The sequence below is a fragment of the Neofelis nebulosa genome, chromosome 17 (genome assembly GCF_028018385.1).
Source record: "Neofelis nebulosa isolate mNeoNeb1 chromosome 17, mNeoNeb1.pri, whole genome shotgun sequence".
NCBI lineage: Eukaryota > Metazoa > Chordata > Mammalia > Carnivora > Felidae > Neofelis > Neofelis nebulosa.
The window spans coordinates 6,600,551-6,628,532 of record NC_080798.1 but is presented as its reverse complement, the minus strand read 5'-3'; the positions used below and the strand labels follow the sequence as shown (position 1 = coordinate 6,628,532).

The 27,982-nt window shown below is 43.0% G+C and overlaps 2 protein-coding genes and 1 long non-coding RNA gene across 15 annotated transcripts in view; 2 read left to right on the top strand and 1 right to left on the bottom strand.

Moving 5' to 3' along the window:
• Positions 1-585: 585 nt before the first annotated feature.
• Positions 586-5,657, bottom strand: LOC131499899 (vomeronasal type-1 receptor 4-like). Of its 5 annotated transcripts, XR_009256090.1 has the most exons (3): positions 3,329-3,418; positions 1,760-2,021; positions 1,385-1,470 (listed from the first exon to the last, which is right to left on the bottom strand). XR_009256090.1 is itself a non-coding variant. In XM_058708461.1 (2 exons), the coding sequence occupies exon 2, from the start codon at positions 1,734-1,736 to the stop codon at positions 783-785; it is 954 nt and encodes a 317-aa protein (XP_058564444.1). In that variant the 5' UTR covers positions 1,737-2,021; positions 5,570-5,657; the 3' UTR covers positions 586-782. The 5 variants fall into 5 exon arrangements, 4 of the variants coding, with proteins under 4 accessions (XP_058564444.1, XP_058564446.1, XP_058564445.1 ...); XM_058708461.1 differs by lacking the exon at positions 3,329-3,418 and adding an exon at positions 5,570-5,657 and having other exon boundaries at positions 586-2,021; XM_058708463.1 differs by lacking the exon at positions 3,329-3,418 and adding an exon at positions 5,360-5,428 and having other exon boundaries at positions 586-2,021.
• LOC131499938 (uncharacterized) overlaps positions 5,108-27,982 on the top strand; it is a 115,364-nt gene continuing 92,489 nt past the window's right edge. For all 9 annotated transcript variants that reach the window (XR_009256105.1, XR_009256106.1, XR_009256100.1 and 6 more), the window contains exons 1-2: positions 5,108-5,193; positions 17,016-17,152. This is a non-coding gene — a long non-coding RNA (uncharacterized LOC131499938). The remainder of the gene's footprint in view (positions 5,194-17,015; positions 17,153-27,982) is intronic.
• On the top strand, positions 17,159-20,012 carry LOC131499892 (vomeronasal type-1 receptor 4-like). Its single transcript, XM_058708443.1, has one exon. The coding sequence runs from the start codon at positions 18,909-18,911 to the stop codon at positions 19,974-19,976; it is 1,068 nt and encodes a 355-aa protein (XP_058564426.1). The 5' UTR covers positions 17,159-18,908; the 3' UTR covers positions 19,977-20,012.

Genomic DNA, 27,982 nt, shown 5'->3' with positions numbered 1-27,982 from the left:
TTCCTTTGCCCCGATGCTCTTTATCCTGGCCATTTCCTCATGAAAATATGGTAAACATGGTGATCTGCCTTTGTAACATCATGTTTCAAATGAATCAGTGCCCTCTCTCTAAGGGTGTGACTTACCTACAAAACTCCTAACTGGCTCCCAGAGACACTACTGCCCAAGAATGGATTTTTCCTCCAGCTCCACCCAGGCTATTCATTATTTACTGGGGACATTATATTCAGTTGAAGGCATGACAAGGCCACATGCTAAGCCATATTCGTATGACTTTTCCCCAAATTTCATGCCAGGTGCATTTCTTGGAAATTTATTGCATTAGGTTGAAAGCCACACACTGGAAGACTTCTCTGGAATATAGATTGTTTCCAGACCAGGCATTTATTACTGCATATAAATTCTGAACTCCTCTACTGAAAGTATTAGGAAAACTTCAATTATATAAGTATTTACAAGACAAATATATTTCATTACAATGTTATTATGATTTATTGTTTATTTTGAAGAAATGCTCAGCATGTCCTATTTATCATTCCCTTTTGACTCATAGTGTTATTTAGAACACTGAAGGGGGTGAATTAATCGGCAACTACGTTATACAAATACACACAGTTTACATATTTCTCCTAAGATGAGGGGATTTTATTATTTAAAAAAAAGTTTAAGTTTATTTGAGAGAGACAGAATTTTTATTTGAAAGAGAGAGAGTCTTAAGCAGGCTCCATGCTGATTCCACGACCCTGGTGTCATGACCTGAGCTAAAATCAAGAGTGAGATGCTCAGTGGACTGAACCACCCAGGCGCCCTGGATGAGGGGATTTTATATTCCTTGTCCATGCAAAGCACAGCCTGGGTACCCTGGAGTCATGGCTCATGAGCAGAAAGGGGCTGACAGTTGGGAAACATACAGACACAAATGCAGTGACATTCATGATGATCCAGCTGGGATTTTCAAAAAAAGCCACAACAACTTGAAAGATGGAGGAGAGGGTGTAAAAACAGGCAAAGCTGCTCATCAGAAGAAGGATGATTTTGGTGGCTCTAGACTCATGGGAGGATCTGGAAGAGGCGTTGGTTCTTCGAATATGTTGGACCTGCTGCTTGTGCCTGTACAGAAGGAAAACCATGGAGCTGCTGGCCCAGAGCATGAGCCCCAGACATAACACATCGGGGAATGATAACAACAGTCCGTACAGTGAGTCACTAGTTTTGTCATGACGAACCGAAGAACAGTATCCAAAATGCTTTTTGTTTGTGATGTTCTTATCGCTCAATGTGCTCGTTAAGTACATAGGGAAAATGATATTCACCAGCATTTGCAGGACCCAACACAGGAAAATCGAGGGGACAATGTATTTGGGCGCTTTGACTTTAAGCTCTGCCCACCTGGAGTTCCCAGGCCTGATGGTGATGGCCTGGTAGACGCTCAGGGTGCAGATGCTACCAATGGACACTCCCCTCCCCACTCTGTGAAGAAAGGAAAGAAGTTTGCATCCAATGTCACTGAGGAAATGTTTCCGCCCAAATGCTGCCATGGTCTGGGGGACTCCTTTACAGACTAGGGCTAAGAAGTTGGCTCCAATCAGGTGCTTATGAATGAAATCTGTGGACCTCCACCTGTACTCAGTGAAGGAAAGGATGATATAATGACAAAGAAGTGAGAAATTGCCCAGGATTCCAACGGTAGTCTGTGTTAAAAAGATCAGGCCGATGGCCAGATCCCACTTGGCCATTCTCTCTGGTCCCAGTCACTGACCGTTGCCTCCTGGGCTAGAACTTCCTGCATGGAAATATGAGACATGCGCAACATGTATCACGTCAGCTGAAGTCCACTATGTTCTGCTTTCCATTCCTTGCCCCTTGGATACGCCTACTTGAGGTCTTCTTTTCACAGCAGCTTCTGAGGGCTGAATGTAGAACTTTTCAAGAGCCCTTAAAATGTAAAATCACTCCTGTGAAGGCACTCACGTGAGAACTTCTTCATGCTCCACACATCTATGAGGTCGGCATTACTGTGGCTGTAATTAAAAGATGAACAGAACAGACACACAGAGAGGTTAAGGATCTGTCCAAATCTGCTCCTTCAGGCTGTCCTATTGGTCTGCTAGACAGCTAGTTAGCTGTGTCCATCTAACAATCCAGGTCTATAGTTACTTTTGACTTGACCCCTTGTAGTTGATTTTCGAGTGGCGGTATTATATAATTTTCATTACAACAAGTTCCCATATACTTGTCAAGATTTATTTGATGGAACACTATCAATTCTGGGTCAAGCCTTAAATATCTTAGTGAATGTCATGCACTGCAGGCAGTAGTTTACTGCAGGAACCTGTCCCGTAACTAGTTACATGTAGTGGATGTAAGAGGAGGTTGATACTACGATGGCAGAAGAAAGACTAGTTTGATTTTATGTCACGAACCCAAGTGTAATGGCAGCAATCACAGGAATTGTTGAATGATCACATGTGATGCCATAAACTTTGGAACATGAAACACTAATGCCTGATAAAATAGTGTAAGGCAGAAACCTAAATTATTAATTTCAGATGATACAATTTTTAGTACCTGAGTTAAGACTACTAAGAACTAAGATTTGTGAGAGATACTAGCATAAAAGATATTAGCGCAAAATGGCATTTGCAAGGTGCGTATTGTTATGTAGTTTATGAATCGAAGTACTAGGTTTGTGTGTTGATAGCAGAATAATTTTTAAATGGGTGGAAAGAAGATGATATGAACCTGAGAACTGCCACCCGGAACTTAAAATTATGCCAACTGTTCCTTACCTGTTCACTTCCTAACTTTCAGAATGAATGTAGTTACACTATAATCAACAGCTTATGGATGTTTTCAGTGGAGACTCAGTTACTGTCCCCAGTAATTGCATGGTACATCCAAAGGTAGAGGAAACCTTTCAGTTCAAGCCATTATCATTTGGATACACTTTCTGCACAGGATCATATGATTCCTGTAAATTCATCATACTCTTTACTGCAAGCATGGAGGTGTTACAGATGCACCTCTAGTAACCCTGAAATTTTAGTCTATGAATCCTATAATGTAGACTGCACAACAAATTGATTTTACAACTCAGTCTGTAAGGACTTAAAAATCTCTGTGTATTATTACTTGCATTAAACGCCAAGAAATCACTATGAACAGAGATGGCATTTATTGCATCAGGAGCCGTCAGCGATTGGTGAAGGGCTAGGACCCCATCTCCTCTTAACTAGCTCAGCTCAAGCCTCAGAATTATTCCACCTTCCTGCATGGCTTTCACAATGAACCAGCTAATATAAAGAAGATTTCTGATATGATCACTCACCCAGACTCTTGATACAGACACTGCCTCTCAGATTGAAAGAGAAATCCTCACCGACTCCTTCCTGCTTCCAGGAGGGGCTCAGTGTGAAGGGCATGGCAGACAGTCCATGTGTGGGAGGGGGGCAGCCAGGCCCTGTGATATAGCTTTGTGATCCTGTGAGGTCACCTCCCTCACAACTGCAATTATTTCATTTGTAGCCACACTGGGAATACAGTCTTGGGAGCTGAAGATGTTTCTCAAAAATTTCCCCAGTTGTTAATTACAAAAAAAAAAAAAAAAATGGTTATGAGTTTCTAGTTAGAACTGTGTAAGGAGACTGAGTATTTGTGAGCAGCCTTTTTCCCACTTGATCCCTGTAGGTAGACAGCATGTCCTATGAAGGACATCAGGAAATACTGAGTACTGACATGTGAGGGATTAGTGGGGAAGGATGTGTATCTCCCTGGGTTCCTCACTTCCCAGGGAAGTTCCTCTACCCAGAAACTAGTACTTTCCTAATCTTCAGACCACTGAACTAATAACCAATTAAGGTTATTTGTACATAAACAGAATGACACAAAAATACCTAGGAAGAACATGCAGGGATACAAGTAAAAGGAAGTCCATGATGTAAATAAATTATTATTGAAATCACTTCACAATCGAAGTTAATGAATTTGGACTTGTTCGAATAATTCAGTGCCAATTCATACGAAAATTATGTAGGAAAATGTGCTTTCCCCACTACCTCACTCCCACTACCCTCGCTGGCCCCGACTGCCTGTGTCTCTTTCACCTCTTTCACAGTCTCCTCCAGGTTTCCTCTCCTAACATTCTGTATCTAGCTTGTATCGCACTGTCTTCCTCCAAGGCCCAACTGCCCCACATATAAATAATCTCCTTGCTCCTCTCCCACCATGATTTTAACCCCTTCGAGACATTGTCTCATGCGAATTCCACCAACTGCAGACCACTAAGAACTTCTGTACAAAGTGCCCATCCAATCACGTGGTGAAATCGAATCCCCAGTGTGATGGCATTTGGAGATGGGGCTTTGGGAGACGCATAAATCGTGAGGATGAGCTCTCCTGAATAAGAACATTGACCTTGTAAAAATGACTCCACAGAGTTCACTAGCCCCTTCCACCAGGAGAGTACACAGCTATAGGATGGCCATCTATGAGGCAGAAGTGGGTGGGCACGGGAAATGGTAGTTCTTAAAATCTCTCAGGTGACGGTAACAAGAAGCTAGCGTCGAGGACCAGTTAACCAAACGCTGCCTCTCAAAGTGTTATGTGTATGTGAATCTCCTGCATTTCTGTTGAAACAGAGTCTGCAGGAGAACGCTACTCTAGGAGATTGAGATACAGCTGCGGTCCGGCCGATGAATTACCATTTTCAACAGAGTCTCTGGTGGTGCTGCTGCTTCTCTCCCCAGAACTCGGTTTCCACAGCATCCCCCACCCAATCCGCCTTTCGGTAGCCCTAGAGAGAGCAGGCAGAGCACACCTGACCCTCTTACTCGCTAACGTCCCATCTCAACACAGATGCTGTGGGTTCCTCACATGTAGCAAATGAAGAGGAAGGAACAGAACCAGCACAGGTGATTGCCGTGGGGACGGAGCGGCTGCTAGAGGGGAAGTCTGAGGACCCTCCAGGGGAGCCTGAGCGCGCAGTTGCACGTGGCAGGTCCTAGGAGGGGGTTGGCCTTCTTGGGCGGCCTCTGCGCAGGCGCGAGCTCGGGGATGGGCGTGTGGGCGTGGCTACGGCCTCGTTGCGCCTGCGCGCCTGTCCGGCAGGGTCAGGTGACCGTTGAGCTCCCGCAGACGCCCTTGGCCCTTCCAGGTGAGGAACTGGCTTAGAGCTGCGGCTTCTCCTCCTGGAAGGTTAGTTCTCAGGGAGTGTGGGCTGGCGGTGGCCTGGGGGTGCTTGCGGGCCCCAGGGAGGGACGGGACCGCGTGCTGAGGGCAGCTCGGCTCTGGGCTCACGGCTGCCCGGAGCCTGCCCGCGACAGGCGGGTGTCAGGGTCGCGTGAGAGGGACAGATTCGCACTAGAGTCTGGTGGCGCTTTTATCCGTGTGTCTTCGGTGACGGGTCCCAGCACCCGGTGCTGCCCTCGAGGGCATCTTGGTTTGAATGGAGGAAGGATTTGGGTTCCCGGGTGGGGGTGGGGTTGAGGGGAGTTGCGATGTTCGCCCTTTGGTGCGCACGCACGAGGTCCTGGGCTGCAAGGGAGTGGAATGAGCGAGTTCCAGGACCCACCTGGAGAGGAGAGAGCGCGTGTTAGTGCCAAGATGGGTTTTGTGCTTCCATTTGTGGCTGCAGGTAGAGCGGACTATGAGCCCTGGTCTGTGAGCTTGGGTTGAAATGATCTTGTGGGGGTGGTCGAGGGGTCCAGATGTTGGGGGATCGGGTGTGGACTGGAGGTCCTGAGCGTGACGGGGGCAGGATGGGCCGGAGACTCGGGCGTAATGCGAGGTGGGTGAGGACCAGCATTGTTGGGAGGCCTCGTCAGCTGCGGTCTGGTTGTGTGCGGGGCTGAGCCAGCCCGGTGTCCAGGCGCCGGCGCAAGTGTGGGCCGAGCACCGAGCACGCCGCTTCTAGCACTCGTGATCCACGTGGCAAGTGCAAGCGCTCAGGCCCAGACGCTGCCGGAGGAGAGCCGAGCTGCCAGCCACGTGCAGAGGCCGGACCTCGCTTGACTCGTGTCTTCACCTGGACCCGCGTGCTTCTGGAGGAGTGGCGCGATGTCCCGGCATAAGTCTTGAAAATTGCACTCCACGTTGCCCGCCGATTCTTCTCACGGTCGGATTTGTCTCAGAGATTCTCGCAGCGCACACGTGAAGGTATTTTCATCACAGATTTGTTTGAAAACGAACAAGTGGAAGTATTTTAAACGGGCAACGATAGATGTTTGAATTATGTGTGTAAGGGACTGAAGCCTTTGGAACTGTCACCTTAAATGTATATTCGATGACATACAAAGATATCTTTAACCCATATAAATAAAAGTGGTTATCACACAGCCTCTAGAGAGTGTCAGCTTATTGTCACCTTTTGAGTGCAATATATGTATCCTAGGGGTGTCAGGTATGGAAAATAACGTGTGAAGGTTATCGTATATTGACATCACAAGTTTGAGCGTGCATTTCACTCTGTTATAGGACCACAGGCATTTTTTTTTTAATTTAGTGATAGTTTCTCGTGTTAATAAAGTGTATTGGTTAAGATAAAATTGTACAATAATCATTTCAGTTTTCCCATGTATTTTTTTAAAGATTTGTTTACTTTTTAAAGTTTGTTTATTTAAGGAATCTCCACACCGAATGTGGAGCTCAAACTCACAACCTAGAGATCAAGAATCTGTGATCTATAGGCTGAGCCAGCCAGGAGCCCTATTTTTTTCCCATATTTTTTAAGAACATTTAATCTGTTCACAATGTTACATGTAGTAATGTGTTTCATTGTCTACAAAGCATTACAATGAAATCATATCTAGAAAAATAAGGCAAGTTGAATATTTAGGTTATAAGATTAACATAATTTAATGCCTCTGTACCAAAAGTTTTCATTAAGTGATTTTTTGTTAGAATTGCTTAACACCTCTCTAACACTGATCCCTAACTAGGGTAATTTTCCTGTGGTTTCCCCCCGATCCCCTGCCCGGCCCAAGATCATGTGGCAGTGTTTAGTGACCTTTACATTTGGGGAGGAGTGAGGTGCGGGTTGCTTCTGGCACATAGTGGAGTGGGAGATATAGACACATATCCTGCTATGTACAGGACAACTCCCACCACGGAGACGTATCTAGGTCACAGGTCAGTAGTGCCAAGGTTGGGAACACTGATCCAAAGGGTCTGATGATTTTTCTTCTATAAAATTCTCATTCGTTTGTGTATTGGTGGATTTTGCACGGAAGTACATGCATTTGCTTTTTCAGAAATTGCAAAGAGTTCTATCTTTGGGGGAGGAAGACAGACGTGTGGAACTGTTGGAAGAAGGGATGAAACCTGTGAGGTTGAATTGCAGTTGGAAATTCCAATAGGAGATTCAGTTTTTATTTTTTTAATTAATTAAGTTTTAATTTACATCCAAGTTAGCATGTAGTGCAACAATGATTTCAGCAGTAGATTTCTTATTGCACCTTACCCACTTAGCCCATCCCCCCTCCCACAACCCCTCCAACACCCCTCTGTTTGTTCTCTATATTTAAGAGTCTCTTATGTTTTGTCGCCCTCCCTGTTTTTATATTATGTTTGCTTTCCTTCCCTTATGTTCATCTGTTTTGTATCCTAAGTTCCTCATATGAGTGAAGCCATATGAACTTTGTCTTTCTCTCACTGACTAATTTCATTTAACGTAATACCCTCTAGTTCCATCCATGTAGTTGCAAAAGGCAAGATTTCATTATTTGTGATTGCCGAGTAATACTCCATTGCATACATAAACACCACATCTTCTTTGTCCATTCATCTGTCAATGGACATCTGGACTCTTCCCATACTTTGGCTCTTGTCGATAGCACTGCTATAAACATAGGGGTGCATGTGCCCCTTTGAAACAGCATACCTGTATCCCTTGGATATATTCCTAGTAGTGCAATTGCACGGTCATAGGGTAGTTCTCTTTTTGATTTTTTGAAGAACCTCCATACCGTTTTCCAGAGTGGCTGCACCAGTTTGCATTTCCACCAGCAGTGCCAAAGAGATCCTCTTTCTCCGCATCCTTGCCAACATCTGTTGTTGCCTGAGTTGTTAATGTTAGCCATTCTGACAGGTGTAAGGTGGTATCTCATTGTGGTTTTGACCTGTATTTCCCTGATGATGAGTGATGTTGATCATTTTTTCATGTGTCGGTTGGCCATCTGGATGTCTTCCTTGGAGAAGTGTCTATTCATGTCTTTTGCCCGTTTCTTCACTGGATTATTTGTTTTTTGGGTGTTGAGTTTGGTAAGTTCTTTTTAGATTTTGGATACTAACCCTTTATCTGATATGTCGTTTGCAAATATCTTCTCCCATTCTGTCAGTTGCCTTTTAGTTTTGCTGATTGTTTCCTTTGCTGTGCAGAAGGTTTTTATTTTGATGAGGTCCCAGTAGTTCATTTTTGCTTTTGCTTCCCTTGTCTGTGGAGACGTGTTGTGTAAGAAGTTGCTGCGGCCAAGATCAAAGAGGTTTTTGCCTGCTTTCTGCTCGAGGATTTTGATGGCTTCCTGTCTTACATTGAGGTCTTTCCTCCATTTTGAGTTTGTTTTTGTGTATGGTGTAAGAAAGTGGTCCAGGTTCATTCTTCTGCATGTCGCTGTCCAGTGTTCCCAGCACCACTTGCTGAAGAGACTGTCTTTATTCCATTGGATATTCTTTCCTGCTCTGTCAAAGATTAGTTGGCCATACGTTTGTGGGTCCGTTTCTGGGTTCTCTATTCTGTTCCATTGATCTGAGTGTCTGTTCTTGTGCCAGTACCATACTGTCTTGATGATTACAGCTTTGTAGTGTAGCTTAAAGTCTGGGATTGTGATGCCTCCTGCTTTGGTTTTCTTTTTCAAGATTGCTTTGGCTATTCGGGGTCTTTTCTGGTTCCATACAAATTTTAGGATTATTTGTTCTAGCTCTGTGAAGAATGCTGGTGTTATTTTGATAGAGATTGCATTGAATATATAGATTGCTTTGGGTAGTATTGACACTTTAATAATGTTTGTTCTTCCTCTCCAGGAGCATGGAATCTTCTCCCGTGTTTTTGTGTCTTCAGTTTCTTTCATAAGCTTTCTATCGTTTTCAGTGTATAGATTTTTCACCTCTTTGGTTAGATTTATTCCTAGGTATTTTATTGTTTTTGGTGCAACCGTAAATGGGGTCGATTCCTTGATTTCTCTTTCTGTTGCTTCATTGTTGGTGTAGAGGAATGCAACCAATTTCTGTGCATTGATTTTATATCCTGCCACTTTGCTGATTTCATGAATCAGTTCTAGCAGTTTTGTTGGTGGACTCTTTAGGGTTTTCCATATAGAGTATCATGTCATCTGCAAAGAGTGAAAGTTTGACCTCCTCCTGGCCTATTTGGATGCCTTGTATTTCTTTGTGTTGTCTGATTGTAGAGGCTAAGACTTCCAATACTATGTTGAATAACAGTGGTGAGAGTGGACATCCCTTTTTTGTTCCTGACCTTAGGGAGAAAGCTCTCAGTTTTTCCCCATTGAGGATGATATTAGCATTGGCTTGTTCATATATGGCTTTTATGATCTTGATTTATGATCCTTCTATCCCTGCTTTCTTGAGGGTTTTTATCAAGAAAGGGTGCTGTATTTTGTCAAATGCTTTCTCTGCATCTATTAAGAGGATCATACAGTTCTTGTCCTTTCTTTTATTGATGTGATGAATCCCATTAATTGTTTTGCAGATATTGAACCAGCCCTTCCTCCCAGGTATAAATCCCAGTTGGTCATGGTGAATAATTTTTTTAATGTATTGTTGGAGCCAGTTGGCTAATATCTTGTTGAGGATTTTTGCATCCTTGTTCATCAGGGAAATTGGTCTGTCATTCCTCTTTTTAGTGGGGTTGCTGTCTGGTTTTGGAATCAAGGTAATGCTGGCTTCACAGAATGAGTTTGAAAGTTTTCCTTTCGTTTCTATTTTTTTGGAACAGGTTCAAGAAAATAGGTGTTAACTCTTCTTAAATGTTTGGTAGAATTCCCCTGGAAAGCCATCTGGCCCTGGACTCTTGTTTTGGGGAAGGTTTTTTTTTTTTTTAATTATAAAATTTTTTTTTAACGTTTATTCATTTTTTTTGATATGGAGAGACAGAGCGTGAGCAGGGGAGGGGCAGAGAGAGAGAGGAAGACTCAGAATCTGAAGCAGGCTCCAGGCTCTGAACTGACAGCATGGAGCCCAACACAGGGCTAGAACTCACGGACTGTGAGATCATGACCTGAGCTGAAGTCGGATGCTCAACCGACTGAGCCACCCAGGCACCCCTTGGGGAAGGTTTTTGATTACTAGTTTGATTTCCTTACTGGTTATGGGTTTGTTCAGTTTCTATTCCTGCTTCAATTTTGGTAGTGTATATGTTTCTAGGAATTTGTCCATTTTTTCCAGATTGCCTATTTTATTGGCATATAATTGCTCATAATATTCTCTTATTGTTTTTATTTCTGTTGTGTTGGTTGTGATCTCTCCTCTTTCATTCTTGATTTTATTTATTTGGATCCTTTCCTTTTTCTTTTTGATCAAACTGGCTAGTGGTTTATCAGTTTTGTAAATTCTTTCAAAGAACCAGCTTCTGGTTTCATTGATCTATTCTGTTTTTTTTTTTTTTTTTTTGGTTTCGATCGCATTAATTTCTGCTTTAATCTTTATTGTTTCCTGACTTCTGCTGGTTTTTGGTTTTATTTGCTGTTCTTTTTCCAGCTCTTGAAGGTGTAAGGTTGGGTTGTGTATCTGAGATCTTTCTTCCTTCTTTAGGAAGGCCTGGGTTGCTGTATACTTTCCTCTTATGACCTCCTTTGCTGCATCCCAGAGGTTTGGGTTGTGGTGTTATCATTTTCATTGACTTCTATATTCTTTTTAATTTCCTCTTTAACTGCTTCCGTAGCCCACTCCTTCTTTAGGAGGATGTTCTTGAGTCTCCCAAGTATTTGTTACCTTTCCAAATGTTTTCTTGTGGTTGATTTCAAGTTTGATAGCATTGTGGTGTGAAAATATGCACGGTACGATCTCGATCTTTTTGTACTTGCTGAGGGCTGATTTGTGTCCCAGTATGTGGTCTATTCTGGAGAACGTTCCATGTGCACTGGAGAAGAATGTATATTCTGCTGCTTTAGGATGAAATGTTCTGAATATAACTGTTAAGTCCATCTGGTCCAGTGTGTCATTCATAACCATTGTTTCCTTGTTGATTTTGCAATTAGATGATCTGTCCATTGCTGTGAGTGGGGTGTTGAAGTCTCTTAATGTGATGGTATTACTATCAATGAGTTTCTTTATGTTTGTGATTAATTGATTTATATATTTCGGTTCTTTCACGTTTGGTGCATAAATGTTTACAATTGTTAAATCTTCTTGGTGGATAGACCCCTTAATTATGATATAATGCCCTTCTTCATCTCTTGATACAGTTTCTTTTTTTTTTTTTTTTTTTTTTTAATTTTTTTTTTTCAACGTTTTTTATTTATTTTTGGGACAGAGAGAGACAGAGCACGAACGGGGGAGGGGCAGAGAGAGAGGGAGACACAGAATCGGAAACAGGCTCCAGGCTCCGAGCCATCAGCCCAGAGCCCGACGCGGGGCTCGAACTCACAGACCGCGAGATCGTGACCTGGCTGAAGTCGGATGCTTAACCGACTGCGCCACCCAGGCGCCCCAATACAGTTTCTATTTTAAAGTCTAGATTGTCTGATATAAGTACGCCTGCTCCGGCTTTCTTTTGTTGACCATTAGCATGATAGATGGTTCTCCATCTCCTTACTTTCAATCTGAAGGTGTCTTTAGGTCTAAAGTGGGTCCCTTGTAAACAGCACATAGATGGATCCTGTTTTCTTATGCATTCTGTTACCCTGTATCTTTTGATTGGAGCATTGAGGCCATTGATATTAGAGTGAGTACTGAAAGATATGAATTTATTGCCATTATGTTGCTTGTAGAGTTGGAGTTTCTGGTGGTGTTCTCTGGTCCTTTCTAGTCTTTGTTGCTTTTGGTATTTAATTAAATTAATTAATTTCATCTTTTTTCCCCATCACAGAGTCCCCCTTAAAATTTCTTGCAGGGCTGGTTTAGTGGTCACAGACTCCTTTCATTTTTGTTTGTCTTGGAAACTTTTTATCTCTCCTTCTATTTGGAATGACAACCTTGCTGGGTAGAGAATTCTTGGCTGCATATTTTTCTGATTCAGCACACTGAATATATCCTGCCACTCCTTTCTGGCCTGCCATGTTTCTGTGGATAGGTGTGCTGCAAACCTGATCTGTCTTCCCTTGTAGGTTAAGGACTTTTTTTCCCTTGCTGCTTTCATGATTCTCTCCTTGCCTAAGTATTTTGTGAATTTGACTATGATTTGCCTAGTTGATGGTCGGTTTTTGTTGAATCTAATGGGAGTCCTCTGTGCTTCCTGGATTTTGATGTCTGTGTCTTTCCCCAGATTAGGAAAGTTTTCAGTTATGGTTTGCTCACATAACCCTTCTACCCGTATTTCTGTCTCTTCTTCTTCTGGGACCCCAGTGATTCTGATGTTGTTCCTTTTTAACAAGACACTGATTTCTCTAATCTTAAATTGTGCTCTTTTGCCTTAATCTCCCTCTTTTTCTCTGCTTCGTTATTCTCCATAAGTTTGTCCTCTGTATCACTGATTCTCTGTTCTGCCTCATCCATCCTTGCCTCCACAGCATCCATTCGTGATTGCAGCTCAGTTATAGCATTTTTTATTTCATCCTGACTAGTTTTTACTTTTTTTTTTTTTATCTCCACAGAAAGGGATTCTAATCTATTTTCGACCGCAGCTAGTATTCTTATTGTCATGATTCTAAATTCTGGTTCAGACATCTTGCTCGTATCTGTGTTGGTTAAGTCTCTGGCTGTCGTTTCTTCCTGCTCTTTATTTTGTGGTGAATTCCTTTGTTTCATCATTTTGAAGGGAGAAGAGGAATTAATGAGGTTAAAAAATTAAAGTTAAAAAAATTAAAATTAAAAAAATATTACAATTAAAAAATTAAAAACAAACACACACACACACACACACACAAATTGAATGAATGATGCTAGATCCTAGGTGTGTTTTGGTCTGGGTGTTTAAGTTGCTTGATGGATTAGAGAAAAAAGGAGAAAGAAGAAAAAAGAAATTGTTTGAAAATTTGAAAAAATGATTACACTGAAGTGGACTAAAATGAAATGATGTAAGTAAACTAGAATTTGAAACAATTTACACAAAAGTGAAAAATATAGTAGAAAAAAATTAAAAATATTTTTAATAAAAATTAAAAATTCTTTCTCTTTCTGTATTCAAGAAAAAAGAAACAAAAGAGAAGATAAAAAAGGAAATCGTTTTATAATTTGAAGAAATGAATATAGTGAAGTAGAGTAAAATAAAATGATGGAATTAAATAGAATTTGAACAATTTATTTATTTTTTTATTTATTTTTTTTTTTATTTATTTTTGGGACAGAGAGAGACAGAGCATGAACGGGGGAGGGGCAGAGAGAGAGGGAGACACAGAATCGGAAACAGGCTCCAGGCTCCGAGCCCTCAGCCCAGAGCCTGACGCGGGGCTCGAACTCACAGACCGTGAGATCGTGACCTGGCTGAAGTCGGACGCTTAACCGACTGCGCCACCCAGGCGCCCCTAGAATTTGAACAATTTAAACAAAAGTAAAAAATATAGTAAAAAAATAAAAATATTTTTAATAAAAATTAAAAATAAAAATGAATTGTTTCTCCTATTGTAATCAAGAAAAAGGAAATTAAAAAGAGAAAAAAGAGAAAAGAAAAGGGAAGAAAAAGAAAATTGAATAGATTGGCCTCCTAACAGACTGAAATACGATTGAAATTACTTCATTTTTCCCCTAGAAGTCAGACTATGAAGTGCTTTATAGTCCATAAACTAAGCAGGTGTTGAGACTTCTGTTCTTGAAGAGTGAGGTTGGCCCAGTTGGGCGGGGCTTAGTGTAATGGCTCCATTCTCCCCTAGTTGGCGCTACCAGCCTATTGGGGTGGATTGTTGTGGCGCTTGTAGGTGGGTATGCGCATGTGCAGGAGCGGTGAAAATGGCGTCACCCAGCTACCCAGTCTCTAGTATTGGAACTCTCTTCTCCCTGATCAGCAATCGCTCACCTGTCCTTTGTCTTCAGCTTTCATTCACTCCCCACTTTTATGCTGTCCCTGACCAAGCCCCAGGTAGTACCTCTCTCCTGAGTTTTGTCTCAGATGCGACTGCCTTCCCCGGCCCCCCACTTCTGAGGTACTGCAGCTTTGACTCATTGGAGGGTCTCACCGAGCCATGGCCGGGTGCCAGCCCCACCCAGGAAAGTTTGTGGGACTGTGCTGCTGCTGATGCCCAGAGACTGCAGCCAGGTGCCAGCCCGCCCCAGAAAAAGTTCACGAGATAGTGTAGCAGCAGCATTTCAGGGATTATGGAAAATCACAGCACACATCTGGCACCAGGCTTCACCCTTAATGACCTTGTTCAGCACCAGCGAATGCGACCATTGTGTGGGGTCTGCTGGGCCCAGGTGGCCTCACAGCCTCTACCAAGTGTCCTTCCAGCAGTGGAACCGCTTCTCCCTGTGTGGCCCAAGAACCTCCCCGGCCCCACGCTGCTCCTGGGGATTTGCCCTTCCCACCAGAGCACCACCAGGTATCGGGGACGCCAGGAATTGGGGACGCCTGTGAGACACACACACTCACTGCCAGTCCCTTAGTTGTCTGACATCAGTATTTACTGCTCCTTCCCTGTGAGCCCCTCTCTGCCATCAGGGATCGTGAAAAGTAAGAGCCCCTCCTAAAGCAGACAACAGTCTCTTTGGAGATACTCACAAACTTGTAATTGGATTTGGTAATTAGTCCTGGGAGAAAGTTTTTCAGAAGTATTGTCAGCTACCGAAGGCTGTGCTGTCATTGCCACCACGTGTGAAATGATAATTGCAGTTCTGACGGGAGGGGAGGTCACAGATCACAAAGCCTTATCTCTGGTCTGGCTGCCTCCCTCCCTCACACGTACTGGCTGCTGTGACCTTCACGCTGCGCCCCCATCCTTCAACGTGACGAGTCCAGTGAGTTCTTTCTCTGTCAGACGGAGAGGCAGCGCCTGTAAGGAAGGACGTGTGAGTAAGTGTTCGTGTCTGGAAAGGGATCCTGAGGGTCGGGACAGACCAGGGGAAGAGCTAAAGAGGGAGGTGGACTAGTTCCTTGGGTGTGAGCTGAGAGTTTTCAGTGTCAGTAGAGGTGTGCTTACAATGCCTTCTGCTTATAATACAGAGAAGGGTAGAGCAGAAACAGTTTTCTAATCCTTTACAGAGATCGTGTAGATGAATCTGTTTTTAGAATTTTTTTAAAAATACGTTTATTTCTTTATTTTGAGAGAGACAGAGATAGCAGAGTGGGGTAGGGGCAGAGAGAGAGGGAGAGAGAATCCCTATCAGGCTCTGCACTGTCCGTGGGGATCCCAACATGGGGCTCGAACTCACAAAACCATGACATCATACCAGAGCAGGAAGCAAGAGTCAGTTGGGGCAAAGTTCACTGTAATTATGGGACCAGACGAGAGGTGCCTGGGGCAGGTGAATCTTGGCTCATTCTCTCTGGTTTAATAATATTCTAATATGAATCCCAGTCTCAGAACTAATATTCTAATGATTTTAAACTTACGTGACACACACAATTCCATATTCTTAGAACCATTTTACGTGTGTCTTGTATTTTACTGTCTTTTACAATCTTGCCTTAGTGCTAATAGTTTCACTCAATGCACATTTTGTTAAAATACCTCAGCATTTAAAACATAATCATCAATAACTGTTTCATCTTATAGTAGGATTTTATAAACCGTTGATTAGAGAACAAGGTACTATGATGTAATATTGTGTGTGTGGAAGCCATGACTTTTGTTCTTACTGTGACAGGAAATGACTCTTTCTACTGCCAAAGTATTGTTAGCAAATACTGCATTTATGAAATCTAATGTGGGCACAGGGATGTCTCCTGCAGGATTAGCCTGTAATTCATGCCTCTGAACTTTATTATATTAAAACTTTATTTACCTATGTTATTCACCTAAATAAAATATCCTTAATGAAAAATGTATGCTTTTTACACCAAACATATAAAATAAAATATAGTGTGAAATAAGATGGAAAAGTATAAATGCAAAATTAAATATGCGTCTGGACTGTTTGAAGGCACAGCTGACGTGCATTGTTAGTGGAGCACAGAGGTTCAGACAGTGTCTTCGCTCCAACGTGCCAGGTTCCAGTCTCCACTCGGCCCCTAACCAATGTGTGAACTTAGATTGCTTACCCTGTGTGCCTAGCTTGTCTTTATCTCTGCCATGGAAATAATGTTCGTGCCTCCATCATGCCTTTAGGAAAAGAAAAAAGATTCCATATGTATGGTAGTAGGCAGGGATTCATGCATTTTAAGTGGTATTTAAAGGTTATTTTTTGGGGGCGCCTGGGTGGCTCAGTCGGTTAAGCGGCCAACTTCGGCTCAGGTCATGATCTCGCGGTCCGTGAGTTTGAGCCCCGCGTCGGGCTCTGTGCTGACAGCTCAGCCTGGAGCCTGTTTCAGATTCTGTGTCTCCCTCTCTCTGACCCTCCCCCGTTCATGCTCTGTCTCTCCCTGTCTCAAAAATAAATAAAACGTTAAAAAAATATAAAGATTATTTTTTCCCCTGTGGGAGGCACCTTGACACAGTCAAACTGAAGTAAATATGTTTCCCAGAGATAATGTGTCTCAACTGATATGATACATGCAGTCGAAAAGACATGTTTCAGTGCAGGATACTCGGATTCTGAAGACCAGTATTACTCACTGGGATCTGTCAGAATGGACTCCAGGATTTGGCAATGAGAACAGTTTCCTCTTCATTGATGATGGTTGGAATCCTTGGCATTTTCTCCCTTCTTTACCATCGTCTGTCTTTTCCTCTTCTACAGGGAATCCAGGTTGAGATCCTGAGATGTGATTCTTAGGCACCTGATTATACTTGCTTCTTGGTCATTTCCTTTTACAGGTGTCCCCAAGACATTGGCAGCCATGAGTTGAAACATTCTTCGATGCATTTCTGAGTGCACTTCTGTTTTCTGTCCTCACAACGCTGGCAGGGTGTGTTCATTGGCACCAGCTGCCTCTTCGCCCCGAGACCTCCAGGTGGGTGGAGATTAGCTAAAGCCTCCCCAGGATATTGGGATTTCCATTGTCCTTTGCGGACCCTGTATGTGCTGGTAGATATCGTTACTCCTATGGCAAATATAGCAAGAAGGAACAAATATTTAGGATGCTGCTCTCCTGAAATTTTTTAAACCAAATCTCAGACCCATTATAAGCACCATTATTATTCTGTGATGTTTCATCGTTGACCTCCAATCTGGACCTTTTGGTCCATAAGTTTTCTTTCTGTACGGACTCATTGAGCCAGCCAAACACATGCACAGAATCTTCTCAGCTCCCTGAAATTTTATTTTGATGGTTTGTATTTAAAAAACTAGAAGATCTACACGTTTTAATGATGCAACTCACTGGTATTTCACAAGTGACCACACCGGTGTGTGCAATTCCAAGATGAAGAAACAGGTGGTTGTCAGAATTCCGGGTATCTTCTTGTGTTCTCTCTAAGTCACTGTCCCCACGGGTATAGTTTTCTTGGCTATCTTTGTAGGATTGTGATGTTTGGGAATAGGTTCATAGATTCATAACTCTCCAAGATTGGAAAGATTAGATCACTTTTCCCATTTTGTACTTGATATAAATGGAGTCATACTGCCTGAATGTGTAATGATGACTTATTTCTCATGCCATATGACTTTTGAAAATTGATTTGTATTCTTGCGTAGTCTTGTTAGCATTTTAGATCTGCTGTAGAAGACTCCATGGTGTGACTATGAAAACATTCACTGATGGCTGGTCCTGTTAATGGGAAGTGGGTATTCCTGAGTTTGGACTACTATGAGTAACGAGTAGTGCTGGTATATAATTCTGTAACCAGTCTTTTAGGGATAGCAGACAAACTTTGTTGAGTATATTCATAGCTGTATATTTGTTGGGACATAGTATATCCAAGATAGCTAAAGTTTATACTACCACACAGTTTCCAAATTTTAATGTTTGCCAGTAGTTTCAAGATTCTTGGTTGATCCACAAGTTTGCAAAGACTTGTTGTTTCTCTCATTCTCCTTTTATTCTTTTTTTTAAAGTTTGTTTATTTTAGTAATCTCTGTACCCAATGATGTGTCTGAACTCACAACCCTGAGATCAAGAGTCTCATGGTCTTCCACCTGAGCCAACAAGGCACCCCTGTCCTCCTTGTTTTAGATTTTTATGTCGTGTTTGATGGCACCAGGCGGTAGTGTCATATTTGAAATTATGTGACTACTATAGACATAGAACATTTTTACACCTGTATTATCTATTGAGTACCCTCTTATTTGAAGTTTCTGTTGAAACGGTTTGTCCATTGTTTATTCTCTTGTGTGGTCTTCAGGAATTCTTTCTGCTGGTTACAAATTGTGTGTGTGTGGTGGGGATGTTTGGATGAGAACCACCCATTCATGTAATACAAAGTCATTTTACTGGCATGGTTAATGTGCCCTGTGCTGTTCAAGAAATAATATCGTGTTCTAAGGTATAGACATTTTTTTTTCTTTTTCAGGATGAATCCATTGTACCTTTAAGATTTATGTAAGCAATCCAGTCAGACTTAATTCGTTTTAGGAAGTGATAGTGATCAAGTTTTCCTTTTTCCAATATAACTTGCACATTTCAGGTTCTGAAAATGTTGCCTTGTGCTTTCTTTCCATTTGCTCTCACCTGTCATTGCTTCTCCAGGATAACAGCACCTCATCCTTACTGTGGACTTTTCAGTTAAATAGACTACAAATCTCTCCATCTCTTCCAATCACAGGAAGTCATGGCAATCAAATCGGAGCACTCAATTCATGTTATTTGTGGTGTAAAAACCTTCAGTGAGGCTTTGCCCAGAGAAATGATTGTTGTTCATAATATAAAGGAAAACATGTATGATAGATTAGCTTCAGGGCATTTGACAGTAGGAATAATCTTCTTGTCACAGACGACAGTTGGAATTGTGGGCAATTTCGTTCTTCTTTATCATTACGTGTCCGTTTACCACACTGAACGCAGGCTGAGGTTCACCCGTTTGATTCTCATGCACTTGACTATAGCCAACTCCTTGGTCATTCTCTCTGAAGGAGTCCCCCAGACATTGGCAGCTTTGGGATTGAAATCTTTTTTCACTACATTTGCATGCAAACTTTTTTTGTACGTTCAGAGAGTGGGCAGGGGGTTGTCCATTAGCAGCACCTGCCTCTTGAGTGTCTTCCAGACCATCACGATCAGCCCGATGAACTGCTATTGGAAGGATCTTAAAGTCAAAGCCCCAAAATATGTTGGCTTCTCCATTTTCCTCTGCTGGAATCATTATGCATTTATAAATTTAGTGTTTCCTCTGTATGTGTTATATATGCCTAGCCAATGGAGCACCAAAAACATCACACAGGAAGGAGATTTGGGGTACTGTTTTACTATCCATCAGGAGGCAATGACAGTCCTACTCTATGCAGTGTTGATAGTAGTCCCTGAGGTTTTATTTTCTGTTCTCATGATCTGGGCCAGTGGCTCCATGGTCTTCCTCCTGCACAGGCACAAGCAGCGGGTCCAGCACATTCACAGCACTAATGTCTCCCCCAGATCCTCTGCTGAGTCCAGAGCCACTCAGAGCATCCTTGTCCTGGTGAGCACCTTTGTGTCTTTCCACTCCCTCTCCTCCATCTTTCATGTTAGTGTTGCTTATATTGATAATCCCAGTTTGTGGCTGGTGAACACTGCTGTGGTGATCTCTGTGTGTTTTCCAACTGTCTGCCCCTTTTTCATTATGAGCCGAGACTATACTCTCCCCAGACGCTGCTTTTCCTGGATACAAAACACAAAATCCTGTAGTGTTACTGGGGATATATAAAGTATGTTTGTGCACAATGTCGTTTTATATTCACTGCATTTGCTGAAAAAGTCCATAGAATACTTAAAAAAATTTTTTTTAATGTTTCATTTATTTTTGAGAGAGAAAGAACATGTGAGTGGGGACGGGGCAGAGAGAGAGAGACAGAATCCAAAGCAGGCTCCAGGCTCTGAGCTGTCAGCACAGAGCCCTATGTGGGCTCAAACTCATGAACCACGAGATCATGACCTGAGCTGAAGTTGGATGCTTTACCGACTGAGCCCCCAGGTGCCCCAAAGTCCATAGAAATTCTAAGAAGGAACCAGAGGAGTTTCAAAGGTGGACACTGATGCATGCCGACGTTTCGTCAAATGGTTGAGTATGGGACATACGTGGACAAAGTGGCGATGAATGAAGCAGTTTTGTTTCATTGTGGTGCCTGGTATCCTGAAGATGGCAGTTTAATCAGTGCTGCTTAATGGAAAAAGCGGATTTGGTCTTGACTCCGGAGTGAGATGGAGTGGTTACCCAGGAGTGTACTCATGGGCATATCAGTCGGAGTGAGTACAATCGAGTAATGAGATCCTGGGATTTAGGACTTCAGCCTATCAATTCAGGGGGAAAAAGGTTGGTTCATAATATTCAGCCCTCAAGACCCCCCAAATTCATATCCTCACTGACAAAATACATTCACCCCTCCTCCCCGTTCCAGTAGCTCCAAAGTGTAAACTTATTTTGGAAGCAACTCTAAGTCCCAAATCTCATCTAAATATCACCTAAGTAGTGTGATTAAGACTTGAGATGTGATTCATCCTGTGAAAAACCTGTTCACCTATCAACCTATGAATGCAGACACATTCCCTGCTTCCTGAATACAGTGGTGGGATGGGGAGAGCATAGACAAGCATAGAGAAACTGGAAAGAAGAAATGTCACCTGTCCCCAGTAAGTAAAAAATCTAGGAGGGAAAATTCCCTTAGATTTCAAAGCCCAAGGGTGATGTTCTTTGTCTGGAAGTGTTGTCCTCCAGGCCTAGCGGGATGGTGTCCCTGCCGTGCAGCCCCCCTAGAATGCCATTGTCCAGGGGGAGTCCTGTAAAATGAATGATCCTTAATACTCCGCCTCTCCCCCACCCCATATCTCCTGCTGTGTATGGTGTTCCCTTCCCAGGCATCCAGGTGTCCCTCCTCCTCTACCTCGGAATGTTCCATGTCATTCCCTGTACTTCCGCTTTCTTGTGGCCATCCCATAGAATGATCCATGAGGAATGGGTTGGAGTTGGAGACATCAGCCTGAAGTCATGTTGGCTCTGTATGCACACAAATCGCCCCCCCACACACACGTTTCTACCTATGTGCACACGAGCGGTTCAGCACACACACTTAGGTTTTCTTGGTGTTTGAGCTGAGAGGGTGTGAACACAGTGACACCCAGGAGCAGTGAGCATACCTAGTGTCCATGCCTTGGTCCATGACACGGTTCTCCCACAGCAGCAGCTTGCTGGAGAGACGGTGCAGCCTGGACTAGGACAGGACGTGTATGAAATCAGCCTACAGAGCTGCGGTGCCATAAGTCAGGACATGCCAAACAACTCGGTTTCTAAAAATGGGCTATGTCAGAGGGACACGGGAGTCACCCGAAAGAGCTCCTCATGGTCAAGCCGGAACACTTTCACTTCATTTTATTATTATATTTTAAAATGTTTATTTATTTTGAGAGAGAGAGAGAACACATGGGAGCGGGGGAGGGACAGAGAAAGAGGGAGAAAGACACAATCCCACGCAGGCTCTGTCCTTTCACTGTAGAGATCCATGAAGTGCTCAATCTCATGAACAGTGAGATCATGACCTGAGCCAACATCAGGAGTCAGTTGCTTAACTGACTGAGCCACCCAGGTGCCCCTAACTCTTTGATTTTAAAAAAGAGTAGAAGAAGCAGTATTGGATTCTAACTCGGAGTATAAAACAAATGTGTATGAGTCTAAACTGATATGAAGAAATCTCACGATAAATAACAGAGAAATGAGATCTCCTTTTTAGAAGAATTTCACATAATTTATGTACAAACTTTATCCTTAAGAAGGCAGAACATAACATTCCTATCCTAAATGTCAGCCACACACAGTGACTTCTCTGCAAATAGTACAGTATGAAAAGGGGTCGTGTAGGTCTCACCGAGGAGTCCTCATACACATGACCTCATGCAGGGAATGTAGGTTGATGTCAACAGTGATAAGTCATGTTGGTGGAATGTACCCTTGATATACTGTACTGGAAATGGCATATCATACCCTCGGTCCTCTTCCCTAAAACAGAACCCCACAATAATCATGAGAAATTTATCACATTCATCGCAACGGAGGGCCCTTCGGGATTCCCAACTAGTACTCCTCAAGTCTGTCAGGATGATCAAAAATGAGAAAAATCTGATAAACTGTCACAGCAAAGTGGAAACTCAGGAGAAATGAGCACTAAACAAGATTTAGTGTCTGGATGGTTTCTTGGAACAGAAAAAGGACATTAGGTAAAGATTCAGCAAATGCTTATAAAGTTTTTACTTTAGTTAAGAAAAATGCATTGATATTGTTTCATTAGTTATCACGAGTGTAGATACTGATGTAAGATATAAGTCCTCAATGAAATTGAGTATCTGTAGGAAATCTGTATCATCTTTGTATTTTTGCATCTAAAGCTGTTCTAAAATAGTTTATTAAAATAACAACAACAACAACACTGAATCACCACCACAGTTCTCAATACCTAATTGAGTGATCTCTTCGGCTTCGTTGTTCTGTGATGCCCTTGAGAACATGACCAACCAGGATGTTCTGTGGCTGCTCTTAAAGGGAAAGAAAGACACATTATCGCAAGAAAGGGTCAGAGTAGCCCTTGGAGTTTGAAAATGTTTTCATGCAACCTCCTGGTTCCTCCATTATTCATTATCTTGGAGAAGCTGAGATGAGGTGTGCATTTCTGGGCAAGACATTCCATCGCTGGGATTTCTGATCAAGATGACAGAGGTTAGGGAGGTGGTGTTGGACTACTGGTTCATTTTTTGGAGCTAGTTTTTTCTGTAAGAGACTTACTGTGCCCAGAATGCAAATGCTCCAGAAAGTTTAGGATATGACACACGTTATTTTCAAGAGCACAGGTTGTGTAACTGGTGGCAGCTGACAGGTGGATTGAAAGTGTCAGCTGCGATGAGGCACCAGTGTTAATTGTGGGGCTGGGGGTGTCAGTGGTCCCACACACAGGTCCGGGCCTCATGAGTCATAAAAACAGAAGGGTCAACTTTTACCAGGAGTCACAAGTGTGCCAATCACAGATACCTCAGTCTCAGTCAGCAGCTTGATTCTGGGCAAACTGTGTAAAGAACAGGCCTCACCATGGGCATCTGAATGAGTAACCCAGACAAGTATTTCAGCACTGCAGTTGGTTTCCATGGGTCACAACTCAAGAAAGGCAAGATGGTCCGTAATCTGCCATAGATTTCCAAGAGGTACACTTAACAGCCAGACCCCTGGCAACAGCTGAGGAATCTGAGATGTGACCAATGGAGGAAGGAACTGCCTCTGATTTCAGATCTGGAGAGCCAGCACTGACACTAACCAGACCCAGTGGCCCACTGGACACCATGAGGGTGCAGCCTACCTAAACCATCAGTGAACAGGGACGTGCTTTTAGGACACTTTCTGATGATTGTGGCTTCCTAGTGCCATTGACTTTGGCTATAGTGTGGAATTTAAAATTTCCTCTAAAGGGGTAGGTACCACTGATTCTTCTCAAGCTGACATGTTCCTAGGACCCATATGTCTTCATTTGTGAATATGCACTTTCCATGGGACATGGAATTTTGGTGCCCTTCTAACCTTGTCAGAAGGAGAGTCCATGTTGACACTTCCCAACATTGTAATACCACGCCAAGATACCCCAAGGTTTTTAAGGGTTACTTGACGAGAGCTCACTAACAAGATAATCACTAATTCTAAAAAGTACACCATATAGTTATATTGCAGAGTGCCCAAGTTCATACACCCGTGGGGCTTCCCATGGAGATTGCCTCCCTTTGTCAGAGGCTCCAACGACTCACCAACGACTCACAGTGATGTGTGCTGTCTCTCATACACCAGCAGTCCAGGAAGGGCTGGGCTTCCTTATATGTGATGGGAAACCAAGGAAACAAGGATCTTTGCTTCACTCCTGGAGGGACTGTGCACTGTGGATGTGCCCAGAGTTCCAGTGAACTTCACTGGGAGACCAGGCTCTGAATTTGGTGGGTTATGTCAGCCACCCCTTCTGGCACAGAGGTGATAGTGCATGAGACAGTGCGATTGAGACGGAGGCCTCTAACTTGCCAACAGAGAACACATCATGTATGTGATGAAACTTTGCATTTGGTGGTCATGTCTCCTCCAGCTCCTCTTTGCTGTGACCATTTATCAGATTTTACTCATTTTTGAGAGTCCTAATAAAGACAAACCGTGAAGTATATGTTACCTGATATGAATATACTGTGCTGTTTGTTCTAAATTTCATAAAAAACACTTTTAAGTTCTCCAATTCTTATTCTGACTTTATTCTTATTTTTGGCTTTATTCTTACTTCCTACTTCAATTCCTGTAGGTTTGGAAAAAGCTTTTAAAAGCAAGTATACATTTGACCCCTTTTCTTTGGAAGTGTACACTTAGTATTTGTTAGGTCTCAGTCTAGACAGTTCAGTATGATTTGAAAAACTAATCACAGTCTTTTTAGTCTGTTTAAACTCCCTCTTGATAATGTAAGGACATTATGCATAAGTCTCACAATAGCTCATGATTTTATTGGTGGTATGTATTTTAAAATTTTACAAACACAGATACACTAATACAGTACACAGATCAACAACACTATGCACACTGATCACATTTCTGTATGCAGCACAGACATCAATGCACAGATATCATCAACCCCCAGAAGCCCTCGTTCGCTGTCCCTCCCTGTCACCACTCATAAGGGAAACACTGCTGGGCCTCTAACTGCATAGGTTGTTTTGGCCTGTTTTGTATTTTATGTAAAGAGGATTCATAGAGCATTAAGTGTGTTGTGTTTGACTTTTAACATTTCTTACGTTGTTTGGGATTTTATGGCTGCATATTGCTGTGTGTCATCCCCTGGCATTGCTGTGTAGGATTCCATGTGAGTGTATCAAGCAGTTACTCATTCTGCTGTTAGTGAGTCTAGAGAAACAAGATTTGAGGAAGAGTTTTCTGAATTGGTTCTTTGGTTTCTGGAATTGGCTTTCAACCTGACTAGATTTAAAATTGCTAAAGAGAGAGATTGGTCAGGAACATGGCGGTGTAGGAGGACGCTGGGCTCACCGTGTCTTGCTGATCACTTAGATTCCACTTGCACCTGCCTAAATAGCCCAGAAAACCGTCAGAAGACTAGCAGAATGGAGTCTCCGGAGCCAAGTGCAGACGAGAGGTCCACGGAAGAGGGTAGGAAGGGCGGAGAGGCGGTGCGTGCTACACGGACTGGCAGGAGGGAGCCGGGGCGAAGGGGCGGCCCACCAGCAAAGCACAGCCCCCGAGTTTGGCTGGCAAAAGCGGAGGGGGCCGGACAGTGTGTGTTCCAACAGCGAGCGGGACTTAACATCTGGAGGGTTATAAGTTAATAGCTCTGCACAGAGAGTGGGAGGGCTGAAAGACAACGGGAGGGAGAGTTGTTGAGCCCCAGACGACACAGCGCAGCTTGGCGGGGAACAAAGGAGCTCACCAGCGCCATCTCCCCTGCCCATCCCCCAGCCAAAATCCCAAAGGGAACCGGTTCCTGCCAGGGAACTTGCTTGCACCACGCAAATACCCAACGCTATGCTTCTGCGGATCCATCCCTCCGGTGGCGGGTCTGACTCCCTCCCGGTGCTGCAGGGCCCCTCCCGAAGTGGATCACCAAAGGAAAAGCAAGCTGAGCCTGCCCCTCCCGCCCCCGTGCACCTTGCCGATCCACTCCAGCTAACACGCCAGATCCCCAGCACCACAAGCCTGGCAGTGTGCAAGTAGCCCAGACGGGCCACGCCACCTCACAGTGAATCCCACTCTTAGGAGAGGAGAAGAGAAGGTACACACCAGTCTGTCTGTGGCCCCAGTGGTGGGCTGGGGGCAGACATCAGGTCTGACTGCGGCCCCGCCCACCAACACAAGTTATTCAAGACAGCACAGGGGAGGTACCCCGCAATTCCGCACCACTCCAGGGACTATCCAAACTGATGAAATGGAAGAATTCCCCTCAAAAGAATCTCCAGGAAATAACAACAGCTAACAAACTGATCAAAAAGGATTTAAACAATATAACAGAAAGTGAATTTAGAATAATAGTCATAAAATTAATCACTGGGCTTAAAAACAGTATAGAGGACAGCAGAGAATCTATTGCTACAGAGATCAAGGGACTAAGGAACAGTCAGGAGGAGCTAAAACAAAATGCTATAAATGAACTGCAAAACAAAATGGAGACGACCACGGCTCGGATTGAAGAGGCAGAGGAGAGAATAGGTGAACTAGAAGATAAAATTATGGAAAAAGAGGAAGCTGAGAAAAAGATTAAAAAGATCCAGGAGTATGAGGGGAAAATTGGAGAACTAAGTGATGCACCAAAGAGAAATAATCTATGCATAATTGGTATTCCAGAGGAGGAAGAGAGAGGGAAAGGTGCTGAAGGTGTACTTGAAGAAATAATAGCTGAGAACTTCCCGGATCTAGGGAAAGAAAATGCATTGAAATCCAAGAGGCACAGAGAACTCCCTTCAGATGTAACTTGAATCGATCTTCTGCACGACATATCATAGTGAAACTGGCAAAATACAAGGATAAAGAGAAAATTCTGAAAGCAGCTAGGGATAAACGTGCTCTAACATATAAAGGGAGACCTGTAAGACTCGTGATGGATCTCTCTGCTGAAACTTGGCAGGCCAGAAAGGAATGGCAGGAAATCTTCAATGTGATGAACAGAAAAATATGCAGCCGAGAATCCTTTATCTAGCAAGTTTGTCTTTTAGAATCGAAGGAGAGATAAAGGTCTTCCCAAACAAACAAAAATGGAAGGAATTTGTCACCACTAAAGCAGCCCTACAAGAGATCCTAAGGGGGATCCTGTGAGACAAAGTACCAGAGACATCGCTACAAGCATGAAACCTATAGACATCACAGTGACTCTAAACCCATGTCTTTCTATAATAACACTGAACATAAATGGACTAAATGCTCCAACCAAAAGACATAGGGTATCAGAATGGATAAAAAAAACAAGACCCATCTATTTGCTGTCTACAAGAGACTCATTTTAGACTTGAGGACACCTTCAGATTGAAAGTGAGGGGATGCAGTACTATCTATCATGCTACTGGAAGTCAAAAGAAAGTTGGAGTAGCCATACTTATGTCAGACAAACTAGACTTTAAATTAAAGGCTGTAACAAGAGATGAAGAAGGGCATTATATAATAATTACAGGGTCTATCCATCAGGAAGAGCTAACAATTATAAATGTCTATGCACTGAATATGGGAGCCCCCAAATATATAAAACAATTACAAACATAAGCAACCTTATTGATAAGAATGTGGTAATTGCAGGGGACTTTAACATTCCACTTACAGAAATGGATCATCTAGACACACGGTCAATAAAGAAACGAGGGCCCTGAATGATACATTGGTTCAGATGGACTTGACAGACATATTTAGAACTCTGCATCCCAAAACAACAGAATATACTTTCTTCTTGAGTGCACATGGAACATTCTCCAAGATAGATCACATACTGGGTCACAAAACAGCCCTTCAGAAGTATACAAGAATTGAGATCATACCATGCATACTTTCAGACCCCAATGCTAGGAAGCTTGAAATCAACCACAGGAAAAAGTCTGGAAAACCTCCAAAAGCATGGAGGTTAAAGAACACCCTACTAAATAATGAATGGGTCAACCAGGCAATTAGAGAAGAAATTGAAAAATATATGGAAACAAAAATGAAAATACAACAATCCAAACGCT

Bases quoted from the DNA above. Each gene is read 5' to 3' on its own strand.
- LOC131499899 (XM_058708461.1), bottom strand. From the start codon at position 1,736: ATGGCCAAGTGGGATCTGGCCATCGGCCTGATCTTTTTAACACAGACT.
- LOC131499892 (XM_058708443.1), top strand. From the start codon at position 18,909: ATGGCAATCAAATCGGAGCACTCAATTCATGTTATTTGTGGTGTAAAA.